Here is a 25,039-nt window from a genome sequence, read left to right as displayed (position 1 = left end):
AATTGGCATTAATTTTCGCAGCACAACTCGTCGCGAATCGTGAGTTTTCCCTTTATCGCTCCATCTGGAGATGTTAGACACGTGCTTCATTTTGGGCGACGCGGCCGTAATTTTTGGCAGAAAAGGAAGTGGTGCACCGGCGCTTTTTTCGTCCACCCGACCGTCCAGGGGTGCTCGCGAATGAGCAGGCACACTGGTGACGTAATTTGCTTTTAATCGTGACCCTACAGCCGGGAGTCCGTCTAGCTAGCGCACATTCCTCATGTCTGGTTAATTGAGGACTGTAGGTCATACGGAGTAACATGAACGAAGAGCGGCTGCGAAAGCTTGCCGAGGCAGACGCGCGCGTCCGGTGGAATTTGAGGAAAATCGGCACCATAAATTAAAACCACCGACCTTGAGACTCAGACAAGGAAAATGACGGCGATTGCATAATTCTGGAAATTCGGTGTGGTCCAGATTTGATCCAAGATATTTTGATGAGATTTTACATTTTGCCATTTAAAAAGGACACATTAAATTAAAAAAAAAGCTGCAAAGTTATTTCATTTTTCAATTTAAATATCAAGTTTTTAAAAATGTAAATATAAAATTTTAAATATTTATTCAATAAGTTATTCATTTTCCATAGATTTAAATAAAATGCTGTGTGATTTGATTAAGAAATGAAATTGTTTTCATTTACTGAATTTTGATGCAAATGATAAAATAACTTTATTTGTCAACGGCAACAAAATTATCACAATTATAAAAGTTTATATTACATAGTTTATTTATTTGGAATGAATTTTATATTTTTGACTCTTTAAATTTGAGCATCAAGTGCAGCAGTGGGCAGTGGTGTCCTTGTGAAAGGTGGCTTTGACCAAGCAACAGTCGCAGAGAGAAAACAGAGACACTACTTGATTCTGTGTAAATAAAATGCGCTGGTAATGATGTCTCCGAAATTGTTAATGGCATAATGAACGGAGTCTCGCGGTCTGCTTGGGAGCTCCCACCAAAGCAACAAGGCAGACCTTAAATCCATCCAGGCCGGGTCTTCTTACATGATTATATTGTTGCAGGATGGACGGACGTCCATTCAATTCCTTTAATAATGTACATCCGTTGTAGGACGCAGTCCGGCAGCGGCCACCGCAGCCAGTGTGAATGCTCAAACGCATACACACGGGGCATAATGGAATAGGCGTTGCCTTATTAGATTTGCATAACGTGCCACCGACTCTCTTTACTGTACACACAATGCACCCAGTGTTTGCAATCGTTCATGTGAATTGAACAAATTTTTAATTCCAAAACTAATTTGGCGCAGTTTATTTTTCAATCCCAACGTGACATTTAAAGTAAATTTAGAGAAGTAAAATCATTTATTTAAATTATTAAAAAAATATTTTCATAGTTTTATAATTTTTAAATATTAGTCCCACCTATATGATGTATATTTCCATAAAAAAATTCACTGCCTGTTGATTGTATATGCAACCCGCGCAGCAGAGAAGAATTTTATCCAAAGTTGAATCCTCCGTATCTTAATTAACATCGTCGACGTGATTAAAGTGGGCCGCTCAGTCACAAATAAATATATACAAAATACAAAACAAAAACGTGGCAACGCCTCCGCTGGCACCAGAAAAATTTCAAGTGGGTGTTGCTTCTTTTCGTCACAAGCTCCTCTTTTGGAGACGGACGTCGATTTTTAATTTACCCGTCGATTTCCTACACAATATCCGGCATCTGCTTGGAATTAGTTCGTTTTGGTGACGTTCGATGCACCAGCAGCAGCGACGACGGATAACGAGCGGCGTAATGACCTGCATATTTATTTAATGCCGCACCGACCGCGCGGGGAATGGGAACAAACGAGAAAATGCATCCTGTGTGTACAGCTCGGAAATAATAATGTTATTATTCTTTGTCATGTCTCCTGACTCTTTGTTGCACTCTGCACACACAAAAAATTTACTGCTGCATTAGGATTTTTCTCTTGTACAAAAACGAGGAGCAGGTTTCCCTCCCGACTTTCTTTATCTGCTGAAATTTCCTGGAAGATCGCGAGAACAGGCTTCCGCTTTGGGCACAGCTGGACCAGCTTCCTGTGTCCAGCAGAGTCGGTTTTAAATAATTTTATGGACGGAAGTGGGCGTCAAGTCAGAATGCCGCAGCTCCTTTTATCGTTCCGAGTTCTGTATTCTGTAAAATAAACACCAAGCAGATTAAAAAGCCAGTCAGCCAGTGAATGGTGAAGTGAGTGCGTGGGATCGTTTGAAAAAAAAAATGCAATCTACAACCAGATTCAGAAAGTGTTCTAGGACAAAAGAACCTTAATTGTTGTAATTTATTGATTTTCAACAGCTGTAGGAAAAAATGTTTGAGCTATTTAAGGATGGGAAATATATTCATCTTAAGAACTCATTTGATAAAAAAGCTGTGATTCACTAAATTAGATAGTATACAATATTATATTTTAAATAAATTTTGAATTTCCAGACAAATAAAATCTTATATTTCATAAAAATTTAATCTATTTAAATAAAACACAGAAAATCTCATATTTCGGATTTTATTTGAAATCTTATCATTGGAAGGGAAAATGTCAAACCTTTGATTATTAAAATTAAAATGTCTCGGAAACACTTCCGATTATTTTTAGATTAAAATTGATTTTCACTCATTTGAAAATCACCGGAGGGAATTTCCAACTCTCGGAGCTCTTTTATATTTTCACCACAATTCCGGTGCACTAATCACCGATCCGACCACTCGACGAGAACTCTTGCTGCGTTTTTCCTTTTCAGACCAGGATGCAAGCGCAAGAAAGTTCCTTTAAAGGAGCTGCTGTGTCGCTGAACAAACACACGCTCTCAGCAGCCGCAGAGCAGAAGTGCCACCGCCGCGCGGCGAGATTCGCATGGTGTGTACTACATAAATCGGTTTGTTTGAATGGGGTGACACCATCATAGGCCGATGATGAATAAGATTATATTTTATAATGTTGACATCAGCAGTCACTTATGCCATTACTGCGTGCGCCTTCATTGCTGCCGATTGCGGTGGTGAGCTCATGTGCACCGCACACGGGAAGGAGCTCTACGGCTAGGGCAGCCCGTGAGAAATAATCCGGCGAGAGAGAGAGAGATGCAAATACACAGAGAGCACCGTGCCGCGCTCGTTTCAATATAATAATATGCTATATGGTGCCGCTTAATGGCGTTATTGCCTCAGACAATGAGAATTATAATGAATGGAGCAGCAATATAAAGCAGTGATGCAACCCCTTGATCCGCCCACGAGAACATCTGTGCGCTGCCAATTATAAAAGTAGTGTACTCTTGTATAGCATGTACATCTCAACAGCCGGCAAATTGAATTAAATTGAAATGCCGGCCAACTTGAGAAAAACTACCGCTGCCCGCGGGCACATTCGGACAAGCAAAAAGAGAAAAGGTGAATAAGTGTGTTGTGCAATTTAATTGCACACAAGCATTATAATTTTTTTGCCCTTTTATGTGCGTTATATCAAAGGTTAAAACGGTCACTGCAAGAAAGGCAGAATTTTTCCATTATTAATGAATTATGACGAGGAAAAAATACTTGATTTAGTTGCGGTAAGCATATAGATTTTTTCAACGATCATTAATCAAGAAAAATATTTTATTATGCAATTGTTATTCTGCTAGATACATACGTTATTATCTTTATGCAATCATTCGTTCATTTCCTTGCAAATTAAAATTAAAGATGTGCACCATTTAAAACAGTATAGCGCAGTGATGTGGAGAAAAAATCCTTATCTCCAAAATTTATTTATTTGCAGATTTTTTCTTTTTTGAGTTGAGACAATTTGCAAATTTATTTTTCGTTTTTTATTTATAAATAGTTCATATATCTTTCTATTAATTATCTTTTGAAAATGGAAGTTAAATAAACGTAATAAAAAACGTATTCTACGTTTTCATTTTACTCAAAATTTATCAAGCCATGTTGATTTGAAAATATTTGATAGTGTTCCCAAAATTTATTAGGGATCAAAGGCCCTGCCGAAGCTTTATATATTTACACCAACAGGGAGCAATTCAATAAATCAAACGATCAGTTTGGTGCCGCGGTCATAGATAAAGCGGACATTAGGGCTTGTTTATTTGAAGACCGAACGATGTGTCATGGGAAGGCAAATAGAGAGATAAGCCGCTATCCAACATCTCTTATCTACCCCTGCAATAAGCATCCGTCTTTTTTTGGGAGGGAAAACGTCCGAAAGAAGAACTCTGCTCGCCTTTTTTCCTTTCACTCGCACAGCGGCGTCACATTATTTTTGAGCCACACATAATCTGGCGGATATTTACTACTTCCCCTTTTGGTAACGGCGCATCCATCTCATCATTCTCCTCCCATATATTTTATATATATATATTCACCAGAGCTCTCCATTCATCTCTGTGGCGGCAGCACAGTGGTGAACAATAAGCACAACTTCCGGTGGTACAGATGCTGTCTGCGCGCCTCTTTTACAGACCTTCTTTTTATAAAGCGTTGCCTTCCGAGTGTATAGTAGCGCGTAATTACTCGCGCCGGACCTGAATAATAATTACCTGCCTGGCCAACCCTTTTTTATATTAATATCATTTTCCATTCATGCCGCGAGAGAGGCGTTAATTCTTCAATGAAACAACAAGATAAAATAAACAAACAGTGCAGGAAAGAAACGCGGTCGTCACGTGTCGGCCAATTGATTGGAGGTCACGGGTCGGGTCGTTGAACTGGCCGTGTGTATTTTTGTGCATAAATTCAAGGCAGCCGAACAAAAGTCGAAAGGCTGGCTCCGTCGCGGTGCTTGCTCTTGCAATTAGAGATGGCAGTCGGTGGGCGCCACTCGCTTCGGATGCGCCGCTAATCATTTTCTTCTTCTTCAGCCGCCGCCAGCCAGCCGAGAGTAGAACGAAAAGCGGGGGTGGACTTTAAACCGAGCGAGGTTTTGTTTGAATAATCAGCGGCGACGGCTCGGAGAATCCAACAGCATGGTGGCCTCATTATTTTTTCACGTTCAATTTATTATGGTTTCTCAATCTCGCGCGGCCGGGAAACGCGCAACGCCGGCGACTTTTCTTGTTCGGTTTAATCGCTTTTTTCACTTTGCCGCGGCCGGCTGTTGAATGCAGCTAGTGCGTCTTTGTGCTGCATTTTTGTGTACGGAATAATTGTGTGCGGCGTGATTTTCAATTTTATACTGACACTGAATATAAAAGCCGCCGGTTGTTTGAATAGAGCGTCGTTTTTGTTGCATGACTGTGCCAGTTAGCCAGAATTAATTCAATTTGTTAAATTCTTATCCTATCTTTACATACTTTTTCTTTTTTTATTTAATTTGAGAGTTTAAAAGAATAATGAATTTAATTAATAAATTTCATCAATCCATAATTAACATTTATTCCGTCATTTATTACTCGTACATTAGTGACATTGAGTCTTTTCCTTCCCCTTCATAACTATTTCAGCTTTGGTACAACAAGAATTGAAATTGAGCGCTTATCATAATAGCTTTGCTTCAGGGTAGCATCTATGGAGCATAAACATTTAAAATTCATAAAAAAAGTTTTGAATTATAAAAAAAAAATAAGTGGAATTATTTTTAAAGTACCAGCATGTCGCCTTTTGGGGTCAGTTGTCCTTTCATATTTTTATTTTTCTCTTGCAAGGAGGAACCCGGTTTCAAAATTTAAGTGATTTGCAAAATGAAACTAGACAATAAAGAGAAATTTTGTAGAACTACTACTACAAATGATTGTTATATTATTATACAAATCTTCCATCTAGTTTTTTTTCTTTTTTTAGAAATTCAATAGAATTAATTTTCATATATTATGTATTTTAATCTTATTGCACACTTTTAATTAATATTAGATTAGAAGTTTTTTTTAGAGCTCGCGTGCATGTGTTTGTTGTAGACGGTCTGGCATTTGAAAGAATTTTCGAGGTCATCTCTTGGCCGGGACTTTTAACTCAAATTGGCCGCCATTTTTAAAGTCCCGGCGAGTTTAAAGGCCGGCCAGTCGGTGCTCCGAGAGGCGCGCACCGCGAGAAGGACGGACGGTCAAGAAATAATAAAAAAGGCGGCCGCGGCGCCGCGTGTGTGTTTACTATTATTCATTTTCTTAGCCCGAAAAATACATGAAAGAATCTATTTTTTATTCTATTTAAGAGGGAGTTGGTGGTGGTGCTGAGGAATTTTGTGGGAGTGGACCGAGATGAGTGCGAGAAGAAGGAGAAGAGGTCATTGACTCGTCTGGCTTGATGGCGCACACATCACAGACATTTCTCCCCCCTTTGTGGCCCTCTCTCATATAATACACACCGCGATGGTGATAATCCCCTGTGGTCCATCTCTTGCCGATTCATCTCTTGGCGGATTCGGACAAAAAAAAAGAAACGCAAATTATAAAAATTGCAGGGGAATATATGAAAAATGAGCAAACGGTTAGAATGAAATTCCGGTGCAGATCTATAACATTCCACCAGGAGATAAATTGGAGCAGTAATGCCAACCAAAGAGCTAGGCGATTCAGCGTGCCGACCTTGCTTCTGCTGCACATGCCTTATTCTTTTCTGCACGCCAATGTTATAATACCAACCCATTGTTGGCCCCCATACATTCGATTGGAACGTTGTGAGTTGCGAGCCGCGAGAAAATATTTGTGCCCATCTCCTTCTCTTCTCTTTCTCGCGGTCTGCTGCTGCTGTCCTTTGAGCTCTCTGCTGGATTTTATTATAAAGCACTACTTGCAGCCGTGCATCAGCTGAAACGGCCGTAAATCACTCCTCTAATGCTGCACTTCTCCACGATGGTGCACAATCGGTGCTCACTCTCCTCAACCATGGGAATTTCGAACAGGGCTTTTGATTAGGGGGTTGCAGTCGTAAATAATGCGTTTTTTTCCACAAGCACGTGTTCTCAAGCATCATGAGAGCTTTAGCTTTTGAGAAGCTGCATTATACAATAATAAATCATCAAATTAGAAAAAAAGCAAACTTGAAAGTGTTATTTAACTGCAAGTTGTAAACAAAATGTAATTACAAGGAGAGATCTAATGGCGGTGCGTTTGTTTCTTTTGAATTTTTATACACGTACTACAGAATTGAAGAAAATTATAGTTCTTTTAAGGAAAAGTCTTTAAAACTCTAAAGAACTTCTTTTTATAGCCAAAAGTCATCAAGGAATAATTTAGTAAAGCTTTAACCTTTATTTATATTTTATTAAATTTCAATTCAACTAGATAGATTGATGAATTTTTAAAAATAATCAAATTTTTATCTGCAAAATACGATGAAACTTAAAAAAAATATGGCAATTTTTTCAAAGCTCTTATACAATTTCTGATTTTGGGTCCATGATATAAACCTGGAATGTCAAAGGAGAGTCACACGAGATTGAAAAATGGTCTGATAAGAGCATCACGTTTGCTGTGGACAGAATATAGTGTTACATTGTGAGCAAGAGAGCGAAGGAAAGAAAGAAAAAGACTCGTTTGAAAGCAGGCTGTGTCCGCCCGGCTCTCTGTCTGAATTTCAGAATTGAAACTCGTCGAACATAATTAATCAAACTCTTGCGCTGCCGCCACTACTTAACCTCTAATGAGAATTATATATTGACAGCGCCAGTCCGCCAGCCGACTTTATAACTTAATAATTAGCCGGGCCAAGCTGGAGTCGGTTTGGCAAAAAGCAGGCAAAGCAAACGCCTAGCCCTTTGGTCACGCCCTTTTTTATATATATCCGCATAATGAAAAATATTTGGATTACTCGTTTGGAGCTGCTCGCGTGTCTGCATGTATGTGCCTGTATTTATAAATATATATATTTCGCGCACTGCCGACGGACGCAGGCAGGACGCGATGAGCTGAATGGAGAAAAAGTTCAGTCACTCGAATGTATAAGCGACGACGCGCGAGCAACCAACCGCTTGCTGATGTTATAACTACTTTTTTGTTGACGTGGAATGCGTATTAAAAAGTTTATTATTGATGCCTATGGTGGGTACAGTTAAGCCGCATTATTATTACAGCTCACACCATCCCTTAATTATTGCATACCGACGCCGGACATGTAATTCTGAGAACAGGAGTGCTGCCGAACCTGTAAATAGCACGACAATTGACAGCAAAATGCTTTAAGCAGCCAGCCTCTTTCTTTCTCATTTATGCGCCACCTCTCGTTTGTGTCATGTGCAGGAATGCCAATGAGTCAGAAAAATTAATTCAAATTGAAATAAAAATTCTTCTAAAACTTTAAATCTTTGGTTAATTCCCATTAAAATCAAGTAAACTTATAATAATTCACATTAATTTAATTTTAATTTGTTGAAAATTTTCAAATTGATATCTTTCCCAATTAAATAAAACAAAATAAATCTCACACTCAGGTGTGAAAATTTCTAAAGTGATTTGCCGTTCAGATTAAAGGTGTTGGTTTAGTGTAAGATTTTAAGTTGAAGGATTAAAACCGATTAATAATATAATAAAAACCAGTGCCAGTTTATATTTTTATATTTTTAAAAATTTCAGTGACATTTTTTTCAAAAAAAGTAATAAACAACAGTATTATTTTTTATTTACTTATTTAATCAAACAATTTGTTTTTATTTTTTTAATTTTTAAATGCTGCTCTTGCAAGTGGGTCATTGCAGAAGTGCAGTTTGTCACTTAATTATGCCAGCACTAAGTGCGTTTTACAGCTGTCAGGCACTCCATTCCACCGATGTAATAATTCAATTCCAACGTCGGCAATTATATGCACACGCACTTCGAACACCTTTCGCGACGAGAAATTGCATCTCTCCTGAGCGATGCACTTTGCTGCGTGCGTTCATTCAAAGAAATTTGAAACTTGTTTTGCAGCTGCAGGAATAAGAAAGAAAGAAGAAGGCAGAAGTTAACTGACATTTGGAACAGGTTTGCATTCGAAATGCATAAAATGAAATGCACCTGCGAGCCGGAAAATAATTTACACATTATTTGCTCTTGACGAATATATGTATCGATTACTCTTGTCGAAAAGCATAATAATATTATTGAATAAAATTATTTCATCTCTGTGCCGAATGATCTTTGCTCTCGTTGCTCAGATAGAGTTACTTCCACTTCTTTTTGATTCGTCTCTTTTCAAAGGTCGCGGTTTCCTCTCGGGATAGCTGCAGGAATGCAGTCTTTCTTGAATCGACGTCGCTCGCGTTGCAGCGGCAGGTTGCACTCCTCTTCTTCTTCTTCTTCTCTGACCAACCAACGAGCAACCCTTCCCTTCTGCTGCACACCATAATATAATGACGAAGGTCAATGCACTCCTTCTCTCTCTCTCTCTCTTGGCTTTTTTATAAATCAAACACACAAAAGAGCCCGCGGCTGCATTCCTCGTTAAGCTGCTGCATCATTTTGAGAATTTTAAAAGGCGGAATGCTGAGAGCAAGCTAAGAGTGGGGAGATTCTTATTTTTTCCTTCATTTAGATGCTTTAATTGAAAATTTCCAACCAACCCTTAATTACTGTCAATTAGACGTGATTGTTACTTTGTGCCGCCTGTTACTTGTGTATTGTGGTGTCTATTTTGGGATTGCCTTCGAGCGAATGGAAAGGAAATAATAATTGATTAATTTCGTTTATGGCTCTTTTTCGAACAAGTAAAATTTCTCTCTATTGAGGCTCATGGAGCTAGAATTAATCCAAAAATCGTTTCGCGTGATCACCATTTGCACAGCAGTAGCGTTAATAGTAATCATTGAACAATATTACGATCATAGACATCTGATAATAGTTTCCACTTCATTGGAAATTTTTTTCTCTGGCAGAAAAAGTTTCAGCTTTACAAATGTTTAGTTGCAAATTTAATGTTTACCTCATTATCTCTTTAAACTAAGCAAAATAACGTTGATGTTGATAAATTTTTTACGTTTTTTTTAAAGGCCAGTTTTCTCAATTCAATTGAGATTGAAGTTGAAAAAGGTATTTTCAGAATGACCAATTTTAGTCGGCAAATTTTGAATTCATCAAACAAAAGTAAAATTCAATTTAGTCACTTTTTGTAATAATATTGCCAAATAAACGCATCTGTAATGGAAAAAAAATTAATTAAATAGTTATAAATATTCCAATCAATTTTTTTTCAACAAAGTTGAAGTTTTAATGTCAAAATTATTAAAACCTGCTAATTTTAAGCAAATTTTGGAATGTCCTGAGTTATCCAACGGTAAAAAATTCAGGCTGCCTCTTGAGCATAACTTTTGTGAAACGACTCGTTACCAGCAATCTAAAAATAGCCAACTTGCCACTTATGAAAGGAGGCATTCAGTTGAAAATTAATAATCAAGCGTCGTTCGTCTGACTGATATTTGTTTTGATTGGCACGGTCACGCGACCCTCTCTCCTTATTTTCCTCCAAAATCACGCTCAGATTCCTGAAATCCGTGCGTTGATCTTGATTGAGCTCGAATTTTCAAAGGAATTCGCCCGCGGCAGCAGTCGCGCTCAGAAAACGCACCTGTCCGCTTGACACAAGTCAGTTATGCGTGTGGATCGACGGAAATGCAACAAGTGGCCGCGGGCCGTTCGCCGTTGGTCACCGCAAGGTCGCCTCGTGACCTTTCCGTTTATCGGAGCATTTTGCGCTGATTTTCTCTCTTTATTCTTGCTCGCGCACGTGGTGTGCGTCAAGAATGTGAAAGGTGCAATTAAATTGCTAATTTTAAACAGTCGATAAATTAATTAATGGAATTCCTCGGCCCCGGCTTAACCATACAACATACACGCGCGCAAGTATAAATGTGTGCTGCTTTTCCTGCGGCACGACTGGTGGATGGAATTCCGGCGCGCCACGAACTTGTTACCTCTCTCGAAAGCAGCTGTGCAGAAATGAGAAGAGGCAGAAATCACGCTTTTCGCAATTGGGAACAGTCGACGTACACATTTGGCAGCCAAAGACATTCTGAAAATATGCGGGCTGAAATGTGAATGAGATCGTTTGTACTCCACAAAAACGCTGCGAACAAAAAAAAAATACCATGAAAATTGACTGAAATTTGAATATTATTGAGGAAAATGTTGGAATATAATAAAAAAAAACTTAATTTCTAGATTAAAACTATGAAAACACTCAAAATTTTAGAGATTCTTGAATGATTCTCCAGAAATCTCTGCAGAAAAATATTATAAATATTATAATTTAAATTGATTTCAAAACATGAAAGTTTTTATAATGATTTTAAAATTAAAACTAGAATCCAAAATCAATGGATTAAAAGTTTCATAAATATAACATCAAAATAAAGTATGGATTCTCTTTTTCTTTTCCATAATTTCTTTTATATCTTCAATTTTTTTCCTTTTTTTTTTGTAACTAATCTCATGATTTATTATTTCTGATTTTGAATAACTAAATATTCATAACTGGAAACTAACAAATTTTTATAATTCAAATCTGTGGGAAAAACGCTCGTTATTGTGATGTAGACCACGTTGTTTTCCGCACGCCTCCAACTCAGTTTGGCACCATAAGTTATTTTTCGGCTGCGGATAATAATGACCATTGTCAGTACTAACAAGATTACACTCGAGAGAAGAAGGAGCAAAAGAAGTCAGTTCCTTTTATAATGAATAGCGTGCAAGCTGGGCTTTCTACTCAAACAAGTATCGCCGGCCGGGTCTTTGCAGTTCGCCGCCGCTGCCGCCGCGGCAAAAATCCTCATTTATATTAAATTTATGACCGTGCACGTAGCTATACGTACCTACAACATCACTCTCTCGAGAAAGAGAGAAAAGAGAGGAGCCCCTCGGACCAACTATCGCCGGCGCAATCAAAACTTTGCATAAATAACAAACGCCCGCTTTGAGAGAAAAGTTTTGATTTACAGCTTGACCGAATGTGAGCACCAAAAGGTGAACTGGTTGAAGTAAACAAAAATTAGGGAAGAGAGAAATAAAGTAAAAATTATAAATCTAAACTGGAAATAATGAAAAGATTGCCTGAAATTTGGAGGAAAATTGAAAGGCGCAAAATTAAGCTCTTATGTATTTTTTTTTTTAAATTGCCCTTTTTTATTCCTACATCAAGATAATACCTATTTTTCTAAAAGACACCTCGATTCCTACTTTGTTTAAATAAGGAAATGTTGTTTAAAGCTAATACAAGTTGGTGAATATATGCTAGAAACAGAGGTTTTGTTGTAATTTGTAATATTTGTATCAATTAAGGGTCGCTTCAGAGCCCAGCTCTGAGAGCCACGTTTTGTCTCCTCACCAAAGACTATCTTATAATAATCAAAACGCTAGACATTTTCCACAAATCTGAAAATTTTCCATGTTTTCCGCAATTTATAAATAATACATTAATAAGCAATATTTTAAATTAAATAATCAATTGATAAGGATTCCTACTAAAATTTAAAAAAGGTAAGCTCTTTATCTCTAAGGAAAAAACCCAATTTGATATTTTCCGTTAACATTGGTGCCGTCTGTGGCGATATGCAGAAACGCGCCTCGTGTGCCGAAAAGTGTTAATTTTTTCTCGGACGTGAGAATCGTACACATTATATTTATTTTGTTGTCTGTCGGGCGCGTTATTTGCGTTCACCGGTCTCTGTGGGTCGGTTCTCCAGCACACACTTGGTGTGTGTGTGTGAAGGAGAAAAGGAGGCGAGGAGGATTTCACCTCTCTCGATCAGCTTCTTCAAAGAAACGGAGCCGGCAAGGTGCGAACGCTGGTCCATCCATCGAGCTAGGCGGGTGGCTCTCGGATGCTGCTGCGGGGGGAGGAGAGGTGGAGGGACTAGGGGGGCGGTCATCTCTGATGGTGGCCGCATTCCTTCCGACCATGGTTGACCTTGGAAAGGGGGCAGCAGGCAGTGCAGGCCGGCCTAACCTGATCCTGGCTGCGCTGCTCTCTCAAAGCAGTACATTTCCAGTATCAAATACACCAACATTTAAGGAAAATTTTTTTAAATACGGACGGAGCCACGGAGCGGCGGCGACGTCAAGCAAAAGCAGCAGAGATTCCATCGCCGGCTTATTATATATGTAGTAGTATGAGAGGCGAGGGCCACTCCCTGATTCGAGTTTGCATACTTCGGCACACACACCACGGTAGAATGTGTGGTGTGTGTGTATATTGTTGTTATTAATGGACGCTGATTAAAGAGAGCTCCTCTCTCTCTCAGGATGATTATATGCGTGGCTAGGCGTGGATAAAATAAAAACTGCTAGAATTCGCCGAGCCGACGTGCAAATTGTCCAATGACCTTGATACAATGTTGCGGCACTTGTTGCTGATGCATATTTATGTGTTTTATACATAAGGTCGAACTGGATTGGGCCTATAAATAAAATAGCTCCGCAATGATCGATCATAAGGCGATTTGCTACGTTGTTTGCAGAACCCCCGCAGAAGAATATAAGGCGAGAGGATAAGGAACAAGTTTGCCTCTCGGAGAACGATGAAAATATTCTCGCAGTATATTAAGATTTTGCGACCATAAAAGGCAAAGCTGTTGAGAAGTTGAACATATACGCGTCTTATAAAAGGATCAAATTGTCTTTAGTTTTTATCGCAGCAAAATTAAACTTGGCAGAAAAAATTAATGATTTATTTCTTCAGAGATCTTAGTGAAGAGCAAATATAAATTAATGTTTAGAAAAAAAGTCAATATTGAAAATATATAAAAATAGAAGTACAATAATTTGAATGATGAGTAATTCTTGAGTTGATAATTTTTCTCTAAATACTAAATTATTATTATTATTGCCTCACAAAAGTTGCTAATTTTTAATTTTATTGCAGTATTATTGTGAGCCTTGAATTAAAACTTATAATTTTGACAATTTTAAGGCTAAAATTTATATCAGCATTCCCTAGCTGATGGGTATATAAGTAATTTTCTTTATTTTATTAATTTCAACTTACTCTTGAAAATCACCAAATAAATTAAAAATATAACTTTTCAACAAAGGAATTTGAAATTTTACAAAACATTTTCTGTTCACAGGAATCTTGCTATTGGAATCGGTTTGCAGAACTTCCCTGAAGGTCTTGCTGTGAGTTTGCCCCTTCATGGTGCCGGTTTTTCCATTGCCCGTAGTTTTTGGTGAGCCTAAAATTTTGTAATTTTCCTCAATTTTCCAATTTTGAAAATTTCCATCCCCAGGTACGGTCAGCTCAGCGGCATGGTGGAGCCCATTGCAGGCATTTTGGGTGCGGCCGCCGTTCAGGTGGCCTCCCCTTTGCTGCCCTACGCCCTCTCCTTCGCAGCGGGTGCCATGATCTACGTGGTGCTCGACGACATTGTGCCTGAGGCTAATTCAGGGTGAGTACTTGCATCATTTTGAATTATAATATGTTCCTTTCCCACGTCGCTCCAAAGCTAATCAATTCTTTTGGCGGCCTCTTACGAATTCAATTTCGAAACTCGTCAGAGGATCCGACTGTCGGGCACAGCATTAAATTGTGAATTATTCAGCGTGTGCTGCGTCTATTTTGTGATGCATCAACTCTATAAAAGTCGCATCCCTGGGCGTGGTGCAGCTTGGCTCATTTGGTAGCGGCTTCATGATTAATGCGCAGGGCGGGCGTATTTTCAGTTATTATTGTTGCATTTTGCATGTGTGGGCAACGTACTTGCCCTCGGTACATATGGCATATTCACTTGCATGACGGCATCCTGTGTGTCTGTGCTTTGACCCAAATACATTGTTTAATCGAATTGTTCCAAGTACTTGTGCCCACTGGTGCCGCTGCCAGAGTGAAAGGGTCGTGCGCGGACCGAGATTGTCCTTTTAAGGATATAGCGCCTCGTAATTAAGGAATGAGTTGATATCCGGCCCGTCTCTCTCTCTTCTGGGAACCCAAACGACTGGAATTTCTTTTAAAAAGTTTGCTTGTTGTCGCTTGAATCGAGTCGCGCGTTCATTTTGCGCGGCTGCAGACAAAGCGTCAGACAGCACTTGAATTTTTTATAATGCGCTTTTGCTGCAGCGAAATTTCACTCTTCTGGTTCACGGAACACAAAGACCTGCTGAAAAGTTGAAAGCTGAAACGGAATTCACAAACAAACTGAAGGGATTCTCAATTGATTAATTACTTTCTCTAATAAATAAATACTACGTCATTATTTTTGGTTGTTAATAATTAAAATAATTGTGTTTTTTTTTTATCATTGGTGTAAATTAAATTTATTTTTTGTCCTTATTCGTAATCAATTTTCAAGTTTAGGAATTTTCAGATCTAAATTGAAACGATGTTGGTTGGGAAAATTTAAATAGAATTTCCCAAAGTTAATTTATTTTCTAGTTTTTTTTATTGATCAGATAAATGTAGACTCCACGCTTTCAAGACAAATAAGTGCAAGATAAATAATTACGTCCTCCTTGCACTAGAAGATTTGAATCGCATTCCGAGTAAGAATAATTCTGCGCCCATAACCATTTTCCGGGAGAAGCAGTTTCTCTGGAGAATCTCGGATCTAAAGCATGCAAACGCACTTCTTACAAGGAGCATTAATTTCATAAAAAAAAGTTGGCATGCATGTGAACCTGCTGAGAACAATCACAATTGAAACGCAAAACATGCAGCATATTATAGGATTAAGAAGAAAAAATGGTACACAAATCTTGTCTCCATTCATGAAAAGTATTAGCGCGTATTTTTACTTTCATTCACGAGAGCGCAGCCATCAGATAAAAGATCTCATTCTGAGAGTCTCGTGCGGCAGACGAAAATAAAATAAATATATTTCCTATGAGAAAACAGCGCAGAGTGCAGCTGAGAAAACAGGAGAGCATTGTGGGCAAATTAGGTCCTACCAGATTCGAAAATTGAAAAGGGGTCGTTTAGTTTTTCCCTTTCTTTGCTCGGTACAGAATCATGGATTTATCCCACGCTGCTATATCAAAAGAGAGAGGGAGGGAATAAATAGTAAAATGAAAAGATCAGTCCACCCTCCCTCTTTCTTTCTTATATAATTTTTCTGGTGTCGCCGCCGCCGCAGCGCGAGTGAGAGAGAGAAAAAAAAAGAAAGAGGAATATAACTTGTTCCCACGACCTGTAACCCTCGTCGCTCTCCAAAGAGAGAGAGGTGCAATATTGTTATTGTGCGCCGGTCTCTGCTATTAAAAATGCTGTGCGTTTGGCCGGCCAAAAGCGATTCGCGGCGCGAATTGGTCTGCGCGCCGTGTGTTTATATTGGTTTTAAAAGCTGAGCGCGCGCTGGAATTTTTATTGGCGCGCTCTTGAAATACTCGGATTTTTATTTTCGGCTCGAAGAAAGTAGCCGAGAAAATATTTATGCTAATCTCGCTTGGGGGGCGAAAGACGTCACATCCTTTCTTTCTCTCTTGCGCCGGGGACCTGCATGACGTCAATAATTATGTGCTGTGCACGTCGATCCTTTTTATCAAGCGATGACCCGAAAGGTTGTTTTGATATCCTTTTCATTCAGAAGCTTAAGCTCCAATTAAGCTGCCCGCCGACCGTCTTGATTGCGCGCTGCATTATGTGCGAGCGGGGCGCCACTTAGCCCATCAGAGAGAAAAGACTTGACGACGGAAATTTGTCATCGTTTGCTCGTTAGTGCATTTTAATTGCAGCTCCTCGTGATTTATGTACAAAAATTGCTGTTTAATTGTGGTGCCTAAAAGTCGGCGTGTAGGATTGAGACCCAAAAATTCCTCAAACTTCACATTTAAATTAAACTTATTTTAAAAGAATTTATAATTAAATCAAAGAAATTGAGTCAACTTGAGGTTAAAAAAGATTAAATTTTTATATTTTTCCACCATTATTAGAATCCCATTGAATTTTTTAATCATTTTCTGTTATGGAATCTTTGGTTAAATTAAAACAATGTAGGATTTTCTCTACTGCACAACAGCACCCAAAGCAATTCATATTAACATAATTATTCAAAGCAACATATTTGATTTTAAATCTCAGCAAACGTCTTAAATTTTTAATGAAACTTCAAACACAATAATGTAGCTAAAAAAAAAATACTATAAGCCAAAAATCCTAAATTTTTATTAAGCGTGTTTGATACTTTTGCTTTTTATTGACATCTTCGAGCCAATGACCACTGCAATTTTCATCTCAACGCAAATCTGTAATTTGGGTAATTATTTTTTCTCATTTTACTCAATTGATATTAAATTATATACTTAAAGTAGATCTGGAACTAAATGCGAATATTATTTTATTTTTGGCATAAATTTTATCAGAGAAAACAATTTTTTGCCTCCATTTTCATCCAAAGACGTCATTACGAAATTTTTGACAGAAATTAACAAACATTTGAGCTTATTTATGTTTGATTACCAACCATAAATAAACCAAGAAGGACACAATCGAAGGCAGCACGCCCTTTTTTGTTGGAAAGGCGCTCTTGCTTATCAATGATGTCAATGAAGTGAAGCAATCGCTCGGGGAAAGAGAAAAACTCCTGATGTGCGTCAATTGCGTTTGGACGTTGACTGGTCGATGAAAAAATAAAACACCCAACATATCAGCCAAGACCGATCTTTTTTCATCCCGGCGTGTAAAGTCTGCGCGGCCCCGAAAGGTCGTCATAGTGGAGAAGAGAGAGAAAGAGATCGGCCAAAGATGAGTTTCATTCATAAAAAAACGAACTTGGCGCCAACCGTTTTGTTTTTCCTCGCAAAGAAACACGCCGAATTAATTAGACCTCCCATGCAAACTAGACCGTCTGCAGATAAAACAAATTAACGCGTATATTTATTTTGATTAATTTTTCGTATCATGCGATTTTTCGGTAGCTGCGTCGATGGCAGTGCGCGGATCAAGAGGTTATGGGGCAACACGCACTGACGTAATAGATGACCTCGCACATCCTCCCTCATAAATAAGATATAAATGTGACACCCTCTGACCGCTGGCGAGACCGAGCGAGAAATTAAATATTGAAACGACTTCCTCCCTTTCGCCAGCCGAGACAAACAAGCCGGTCAAAATAATACTCAATTTTCGATTATTGACCCGATCCATGCGCCGAGCACCACTGCATCTGGCGTCCTAATCGACTTGATGAATTTGCTCCACAAAGAAAAAATTTTAAAATGATTCACGTTGACTTCCGGTTGCTTCATCTTGGCTTATAAGTCAACGAACAAGAGGAAAATATGATTTTAAAAAGGTCTTTTTACCCAGAATTTCCTAAAAAAAATTTCAATTATAAATTATAAGTCATTTATAGTGGAAATTATTTTGATTTTTTACTAAATTTAGCATTCTGAATCAATTAAATAAACGTATGCTTTTCAAACAAGGATTACTTTTTTGCAATCATTCGCAAACCAGCCGCAGCATCTTCATATGGACTGAATATTATGAGTTTGAAACAATTTAAACCCCCTGACATTAAATTATTTAAATTTAATGAGGAAGTTACCTTAAAAATTTAAAAAGAATATTAACATTACTTTTAAATCGGCTGATTTATAGTTCTAATAATAATTTTATATTTTTATTTTCAGTTAATTATGAAATGTATGGATATTTTTATTTTATTTCTCTTATATTGAATATATAAAAAAAATTCAAATTTGTAGCCAGAGTTCAAAATATGTAGTAATTCAAGTTTTTACCTACAACGTTTCCAATAAATTATTATGTCAAGTTACTCAATCTTGTAGATTTGTTTAGAGTAATCTAAATGTTCAGTTGAAACTTGCAGGTATCTTGCATAACAATATTGTATTTTTTTTTTTTAATTTGTCCTGAAAATTCTTTAAAAAAAATCCATGTCATTTTAATTTAATCCTTGCGATTATTGTCTTAAAATTAGTATATTTTAAAAATTAAATAATGCCTAAATTGAATTCAAAATAACTTGTTGAAAGGAGGAAGAAGAACTATATATTTCAAAATACGTTTCATGAATTTCCTCATTCGTGTTCTCATCAGCTGAAAACTCGTCAGCTTTTCTGACTTCAACTTGTGCAACTCCAGCATTTTCTCATCGAGAAATTGCAGAGCTTGTGCGTCACTGCTCCCCACAGATCAGATTTGCAACGATCACTGCAATTTTAATCCTCTCATTGGTTACCAAGCACGTGGACAGGTGCCATAAAATCAACTTGGGGATTTTTCTTTCCTTTTTTCGCAATGCGTGCGAGGCGATTTTGTTGTCAGCAAAAGCGACGTCACAAATGTTGCATTCCCTCTTGGCTATCTGCGCTGCTGTGCTAATAATTTTCCGCGGCGATGTGTTTGCCCACGTACGAGAGTGAGCGTGTATGAGAAAGAGTAGAGAAGAGGCAAATAGGCAGGCGAGAAATAAGAAAGCTCGGCGGCCTACGTAAGTGCAACACGGGCAAACACACTTCCATGAGAATGCCGAGCGGGCGCCCATAAATTATTGCCCAAGAAGAAGTCTTGATTCGGTGGCCCAGATACTTTGTGTTCGTGTAGCATGTTCACATTGCTCTTAGTAAACTGAGAAAAAAAATGTTTTCCAACGAGAAAAATCAGCATTTTCAAATCAAAAATTTTCTCAGTTAAGATTCTTTGAAGGCAAAATGTCAAAAATGATAATAAATTATTCAAATTATTCTCACAATTTGATATTTTGAATAAGTTCTTAAGCTAATTTTCAGCTGACAGCTGCAATAAATTCTAGATGGAAAAAATAATTGTTTTATTAACCGAAATCGCATATCAATCTGAAAATCGGATCATAGGATAAAATTCAAAGCCTTATAATATAGTCAGTCAACCGTCAAAAATGAAATAGAAAAACTAATTCAAATTTGATTTTATTAAAACTTTGAGAGAGATTGAGACACAAAAATTACATGGAAGATTTCACTTAATAATTTAATTTTTTGAAAATCCATTATCAACATGGAATAATTAAAATTTACCCAAAAATTCCAATTTATTTCTATAAACTGTTAATTGATCAAATAAAGTAGCAAAAAACAATTTTGAAAATTATGGCTGCTTAATGAAACCAAATAAGAGTTGACGAGTGAAAAAAAATTAGTGTTTTAGGATTTATTGTAAAAAAACTTCCTTCCATTTTAGATAGTTTAAAATTTATCTTAAATAATGCTATTCAAAATTTGTTTTAATAAAATAATTCACCTAGCTGGTTGCAATCAAAATCCAATGGAGTAATAATTGAGGTCTATTATTCACATAGTTTATTGAGTATCGAAACCTTTTATGACATATAACACGAAACCTCCGCTTTATTATGCACACCTGTCACAAATCAAACACACGAGAGCCGAACAAAAGGCAAAACATTTTAATAAATCGTCTCCAGCTGGGAGATCAAAACAAAACGGACAGTGTGTGATTTTTCGAACCGGCGCGAGAACAAAACGAGCCACGTGTTTGAATTTTTTCTGTGGCGTGTTCGAGGGCAACAAAGGCCGCGATTGTGGGCTCTGAATAGCCCGGCGAGTCCGAATATTGTGCGTGAGCATTCGCGAATTTTCGTCGCCACACATAGACACACGCGTCGTGACCCTGACTGCGGATGACCTTCCTTAAATACTGCGACTCACCCACTCTGCATATATGGTCGGAGCCGCCCCTTCCTCCCGGCTCGATTTATGTTTTTGGGCATGCGATAGAAAAAAAAATTGAGAATTAGCGCCCCCAAGGAGCCCCTGGATGTTCTCTCTTTCGACTCGCTTGAGCTGTGTGACTCACGCACTCTCTCGACGACGCACAATTAAATATTGTAATAATGCAGCTGATAATCTTAATTATTTTATTATTCACGCGAGTCCACAGCCCTTAAATGAGAACAATTTAAGAAAGGAGAAGTGAGTCACAAACTCAAGAAGTGTCACTTAAAAGTATAGACAGTGGCTCGACAGAACTATAAAATTGCAAAAAAAAAAAAAAAAAACATCGCTTAATTGAAAAACGGCCTTTGCTAAAAAAGATGCTTAGTATCAACTTGATTTTAACCGAAAGCAAAAATGGACTAAAATTGGCATAGGATTTACTAAATAACATCAACCAATTTCTTTTAGAAACAATTAAAAAGCTAAAATTATTGAAAATTGCTAATAATATTTTTTTACATATCTTTAATTTTATCATTAAATAATTTTATTTCGTTATTCTTAAAATTTACTTTTTAATTTTATCACAATAAACATATTTTTTTTAAATTATAGTATCATTTTTATTTTAATGATTATTCCCTTCTTTTACTAACTGTGATTATTATTAACAAAGTAAAATTTCCATAATTAATTATAAGTCAGTTTGACTCGCTAAACCTTAATTAAAAGAGAAGCCTTTACTAGAATATTTGGACGTTGTCTTATTACCTATAATATATGCAATGAAGTGAAATGAAGATATATTATCAGACATTGATTTTTATGGAATTATATTATATTTTATGCTATTAACATTAACAAGTAAATTATATAGGAAATAAAATAACTGCAGCCAATAAAATAAACAAAACATGTGAATCTGAATTTTTTTTAATTTTTATAAGGAAGCCTTGCTTGTTCTTGAAATGTTTATTTAACTAAAATGAAAGGGTTCGTCTGCCACATAAAAATTGTTACTAAAAGGTCTATAGAAATTTTACGACTCTCGGAAGATATCAAATTTCAATAAGCGCATATAATGGGAATGGGCCATAAAATTTCAATAAACCAGGAAGCGGATTGATTCCGTGGAAAAAAAATCAACTTCTGAACATTCCTTATATTAATTATCCTTTCAGCACCTTGCCGCACCCTTCCAATCAATGAAATTGTCCCGGAATTTGAGTCCAACGCCATTGGCTTCAATTAATCTCTGCCCTTCCTTTTGTCCACAGGAATAACGGCCGACTGGCGACGTGGGGTGGAATCGTGGGCTTCACACTCATGATGGCCCTCGACGTTGGACTGGGCTAAAGAAGAATTTTTTACTGACGACGCATCTCACCAGTCTCCACCAGACCAATTGCACTTTTGAAATCAATTTATTCAACTGCTTATTGGCCAAGCCAGCATCCTTCGGCGAATTCCTCTCATCGAATTTTAGAAATTAGAATTTCTGATTTTTATAAATTTTAATTTATCGAAGCTTTAAAACGAGTAGACGCATCGATTCCAATTCTTAGTGCATTTAGTTAAAAATTAATTTCTTTTCTCACTAAATAATTCCGTCCTACTAGATCAGGTGACTTAGAATTTCACTTTCTATATAAAAATTCCCAACTCCTTTCTTACTCTAGACCAAAGAGACTCATTCATTCAGCCATCGAATTAACTTGTAAACCAAAACAAACACACGCGCCAACCTTAGAAGAAGAATAGCACCATTATGCGCGAATTTTTATTCCTCTCGATCAGACAAAGAAAGCAGAGAAAATAAATAATCCTCTGCTTGGTGGGAGCGTTGCAAAAAAAAACGGCAATTTATCAAACTCTGCAGCAGTCATTTATGGTGCTGAAAAGAATTCTAGCTTTTAAGCACATTAGTGAGAAAATAAAATCTGTCACTTCTCCTCCTCCCCTCATATATTGTTTTTGCGTCTCGAGAGAGAATCAGCAGTGGCAATTTAGCAATTGTGCCCATTCACCTCTGCAATAAACCAAGCGCAAGAGAGCTGAATGAATGGACGAGTCAACGATCAATGAACGCTCACATTTGAAAAATAATGTCACCGTTGAAACTCTCTGGAGGCACATCGGTCAATCATTCATTCAGCTAGGGGTTGTCGATAACGAAAGTATGTAAACAGTCCAAAGTCTGCTACAGCGAGTTTATTTATTTCATTGTTTTGTTTAATTTAATATCTCCCAGTTCCGGCTGCATTTGTGAATTGGCCAGAATTTTTCTGTAATCTCTATAAAGAGGAAAGAAGATGCGTTATTTTTTTTGTGCTGGGTCATAGGAAATTAGTTTGTAAGGAAGATGTGATAATAATTGAGGAAAACGTACTACTCTGCGTTGTGCTGTTGAATTGAATATCTGACTTAAAATATATCCTGATGCTTTTAGAATCACATTCTCTATTGTATATAGAATTTATATTTAATCACCATGGTTGTTGTTTTGACTCAAAGCAGGATTTGAAAACTTTACACTACTTATTTGAATTATTTATCATTGACTCTAAAAATTCTACCAAGTAGAAAATTGATATCTCTTAATTTTGAATGACGAAATGAAGTAATTCTGATTTTCCAGAATTTACTTTTAAATCTGAAAATGAAACTCAAATTTAATATAATTTTGGTTATTCACATCCTGCTGTAAAAATACTGTCGATCTGTTGTGCTTATTTCTGTCTGTTGATTAATAACAAATGTATCTCATGAAGGAATCCGTTTTATATAACATAATTGGTGATGACACTTTTGACATGTGCATTAAGTAAAAAACAAAAACAACTCAACTCTCACAGCTAGCGATAATAATAGATGCGGAAACAAAATAAACGCGACGACAGTTTTTATACACATTAATCTCTCAATGTGTTTTTATTTTACTATTTATATTCCTATAAAAAAGCTATTCTAAGAGAAAAAATCCAGTATGACACGCAAGCAGGACAGGTGTTTGCAATAAGATTTCTTTCTTTCTTGCTCGCGCGCTCAAAGTTGATTTTCGCACCTTTGGGTGCGAGTTGTGGAGCGGCGAGTCACTCTCGCGCTAGTCTACGTTGCCCGTAGCTATTTTAGAGCCGCTAATTTTAGGACTGGCCAGGGCACAGCAAAAGGATAGAGCGCGTTTACTTCACCCACCGCGCGCTCTCTCTCTCCACTCGCACACCACCCCGCGAGGTTAAGGAACTTGTCAGGACAGACACGCGCCTCCGCTCGCGCTTTCAACGCCCAACTCCACTCGTCCTCCAGTCTAATTAGTTTCTGCCGCTCTTTTTCTCTTTGCCACACTCACTTGTGGCATTCCTAGCTGCGAGGACGTGCGCTTGGGTGTTGGGGCTTAATTGTCACGAAATAATCTTGAAACGGGTGAAGTGAAAAATGTAGACACATTAATATTTTTTTGTAGATTTTACTAGCAATTCCAATTTTCCCCTAGTAGAATAGTGTTTTAAAATGACTTCTAGTGAAAAAGTTAATTATTTTTTATAAAAGTTCAAAGTATAATTAACAATGAGTATAAATGTGAAAGGGTGAATGGTGAATTTAATTTTTTTTCTGATTATGAATAAAAAAATCATGGTAGTCTGAATACTTAATTATGTACAGGTCATGATTTAATTTTATTATATTACAATGTAAAAATTTGGAAAAAAAAATTAGTTGAATTTTGCACTACAGAAGAATAACGAAGATAGTTTTGATTCTTTTTTTATACAAATAATCAAAATTATCGGCACAGGTAAGAATTTTTATTACAGTTCATAAATACGCAAGTTTGGATTTTTAATTTAGGAAAAACTATGCAAAATTTGTGCCAAATTCATACAATTTCCTTAAGTTTAGTCAAAAGCAGAGATTTAAACAAATATATTAATATAAGAACTAGAATATTTTAACTGTTTTTCTTTTAAAATACCAATAATTATAATATAATTTTGGTTAAACTTTAAATAAAAAATTTTATTTTCAATATAATAAATAAAACTATTTATTTATTATACAATAGAAAATACCACAAAATTGGTCTCCATCCTTTAATTTTCCCAAGGTGTATGTTTTTAAATCAATATTATTGAGCTATATTAATACTACAAGGTTTTCCTAGCACAGGAAAAACTCACTCCAGAATGTGTTTTAAAATGGGTCCCTCGTCAACCTTTTGTAGCGCATGTTGATATTTAAATATTAATGTATAATTATGAATTATGAGAATTGATACAAATATTGGGAAAAGAATTTAAAAAAAAACTCAACTAGAGTTCAATAATGAAGATTTTAGAAACTAAAATAAAAGAAAAAATTTAAAGTGATGCTAAATAATTACATTTGTTTATGCAATAAATTTAATATGACAGTCCCGATCAGATTCACGATCTGTTTGCTTTAGAAAAACGCACTTGGCATCCACAATGGAAACTGTG

At 36.9% G+C, this 25,039-nt stretch overlaps 1 protein-coding gene across 2 annotated transcripts in view; it reads left to right on the top strand.

Annotated features, from left to right (window-relative positions):
- The window catches only part of LOC132196374 (zinc transporter ZIP11-like), a 28,435-nt gene extending 4,958 nt beyond the window's left edge, over window positions 1-23,477 (top strand). For both annotated transcript variants that reach the window (XM_059618961.1, XM_059618960.1), the window contains 3 exons: window positions 14,018-14,116; window positions 14,177-14,335; window positions 21,839-23,477. In XM_059618961.1, the coding sequence (XP_059474944.1) occupies window positions 14,018-14,116; window positions 14,177-14,335; window positions 21,839-21,917 (337 nt within the window). In that variant the 3' untranslated portion in view covers window positions 21,918-23,477. The remainder of the gene's footprint in view (window positions 1-14,017; window positions 14,117-14,176; window positions 14,336-21,838) is intronic.
- Window positions 23,478-25,039: the final 1,562 nt, after the last annotated feature.

Source organism: Neocloeon triangulifer, unplaced genomic scaffold (assembly GCF_031216515.1).
Source record: "Neocloeon triangulifer isolate White Clay Creek 2 clone unplaced genomic scaffold, ASM3121651v1 ptg000012l, whole genome shotgun sequence".
Lineage (NCBI taxonomy): Eukaryota > Metazoa > Arthropoda > Insecta > Ephemeroptera > Baetidae > Neocloeon > Neocloeon triangulifer.
The sequence above is the reverse complement of the archived record's forward strand: the minus strand, read 5'-3'. Positions and strand labels throughout refer to the sequence as shown.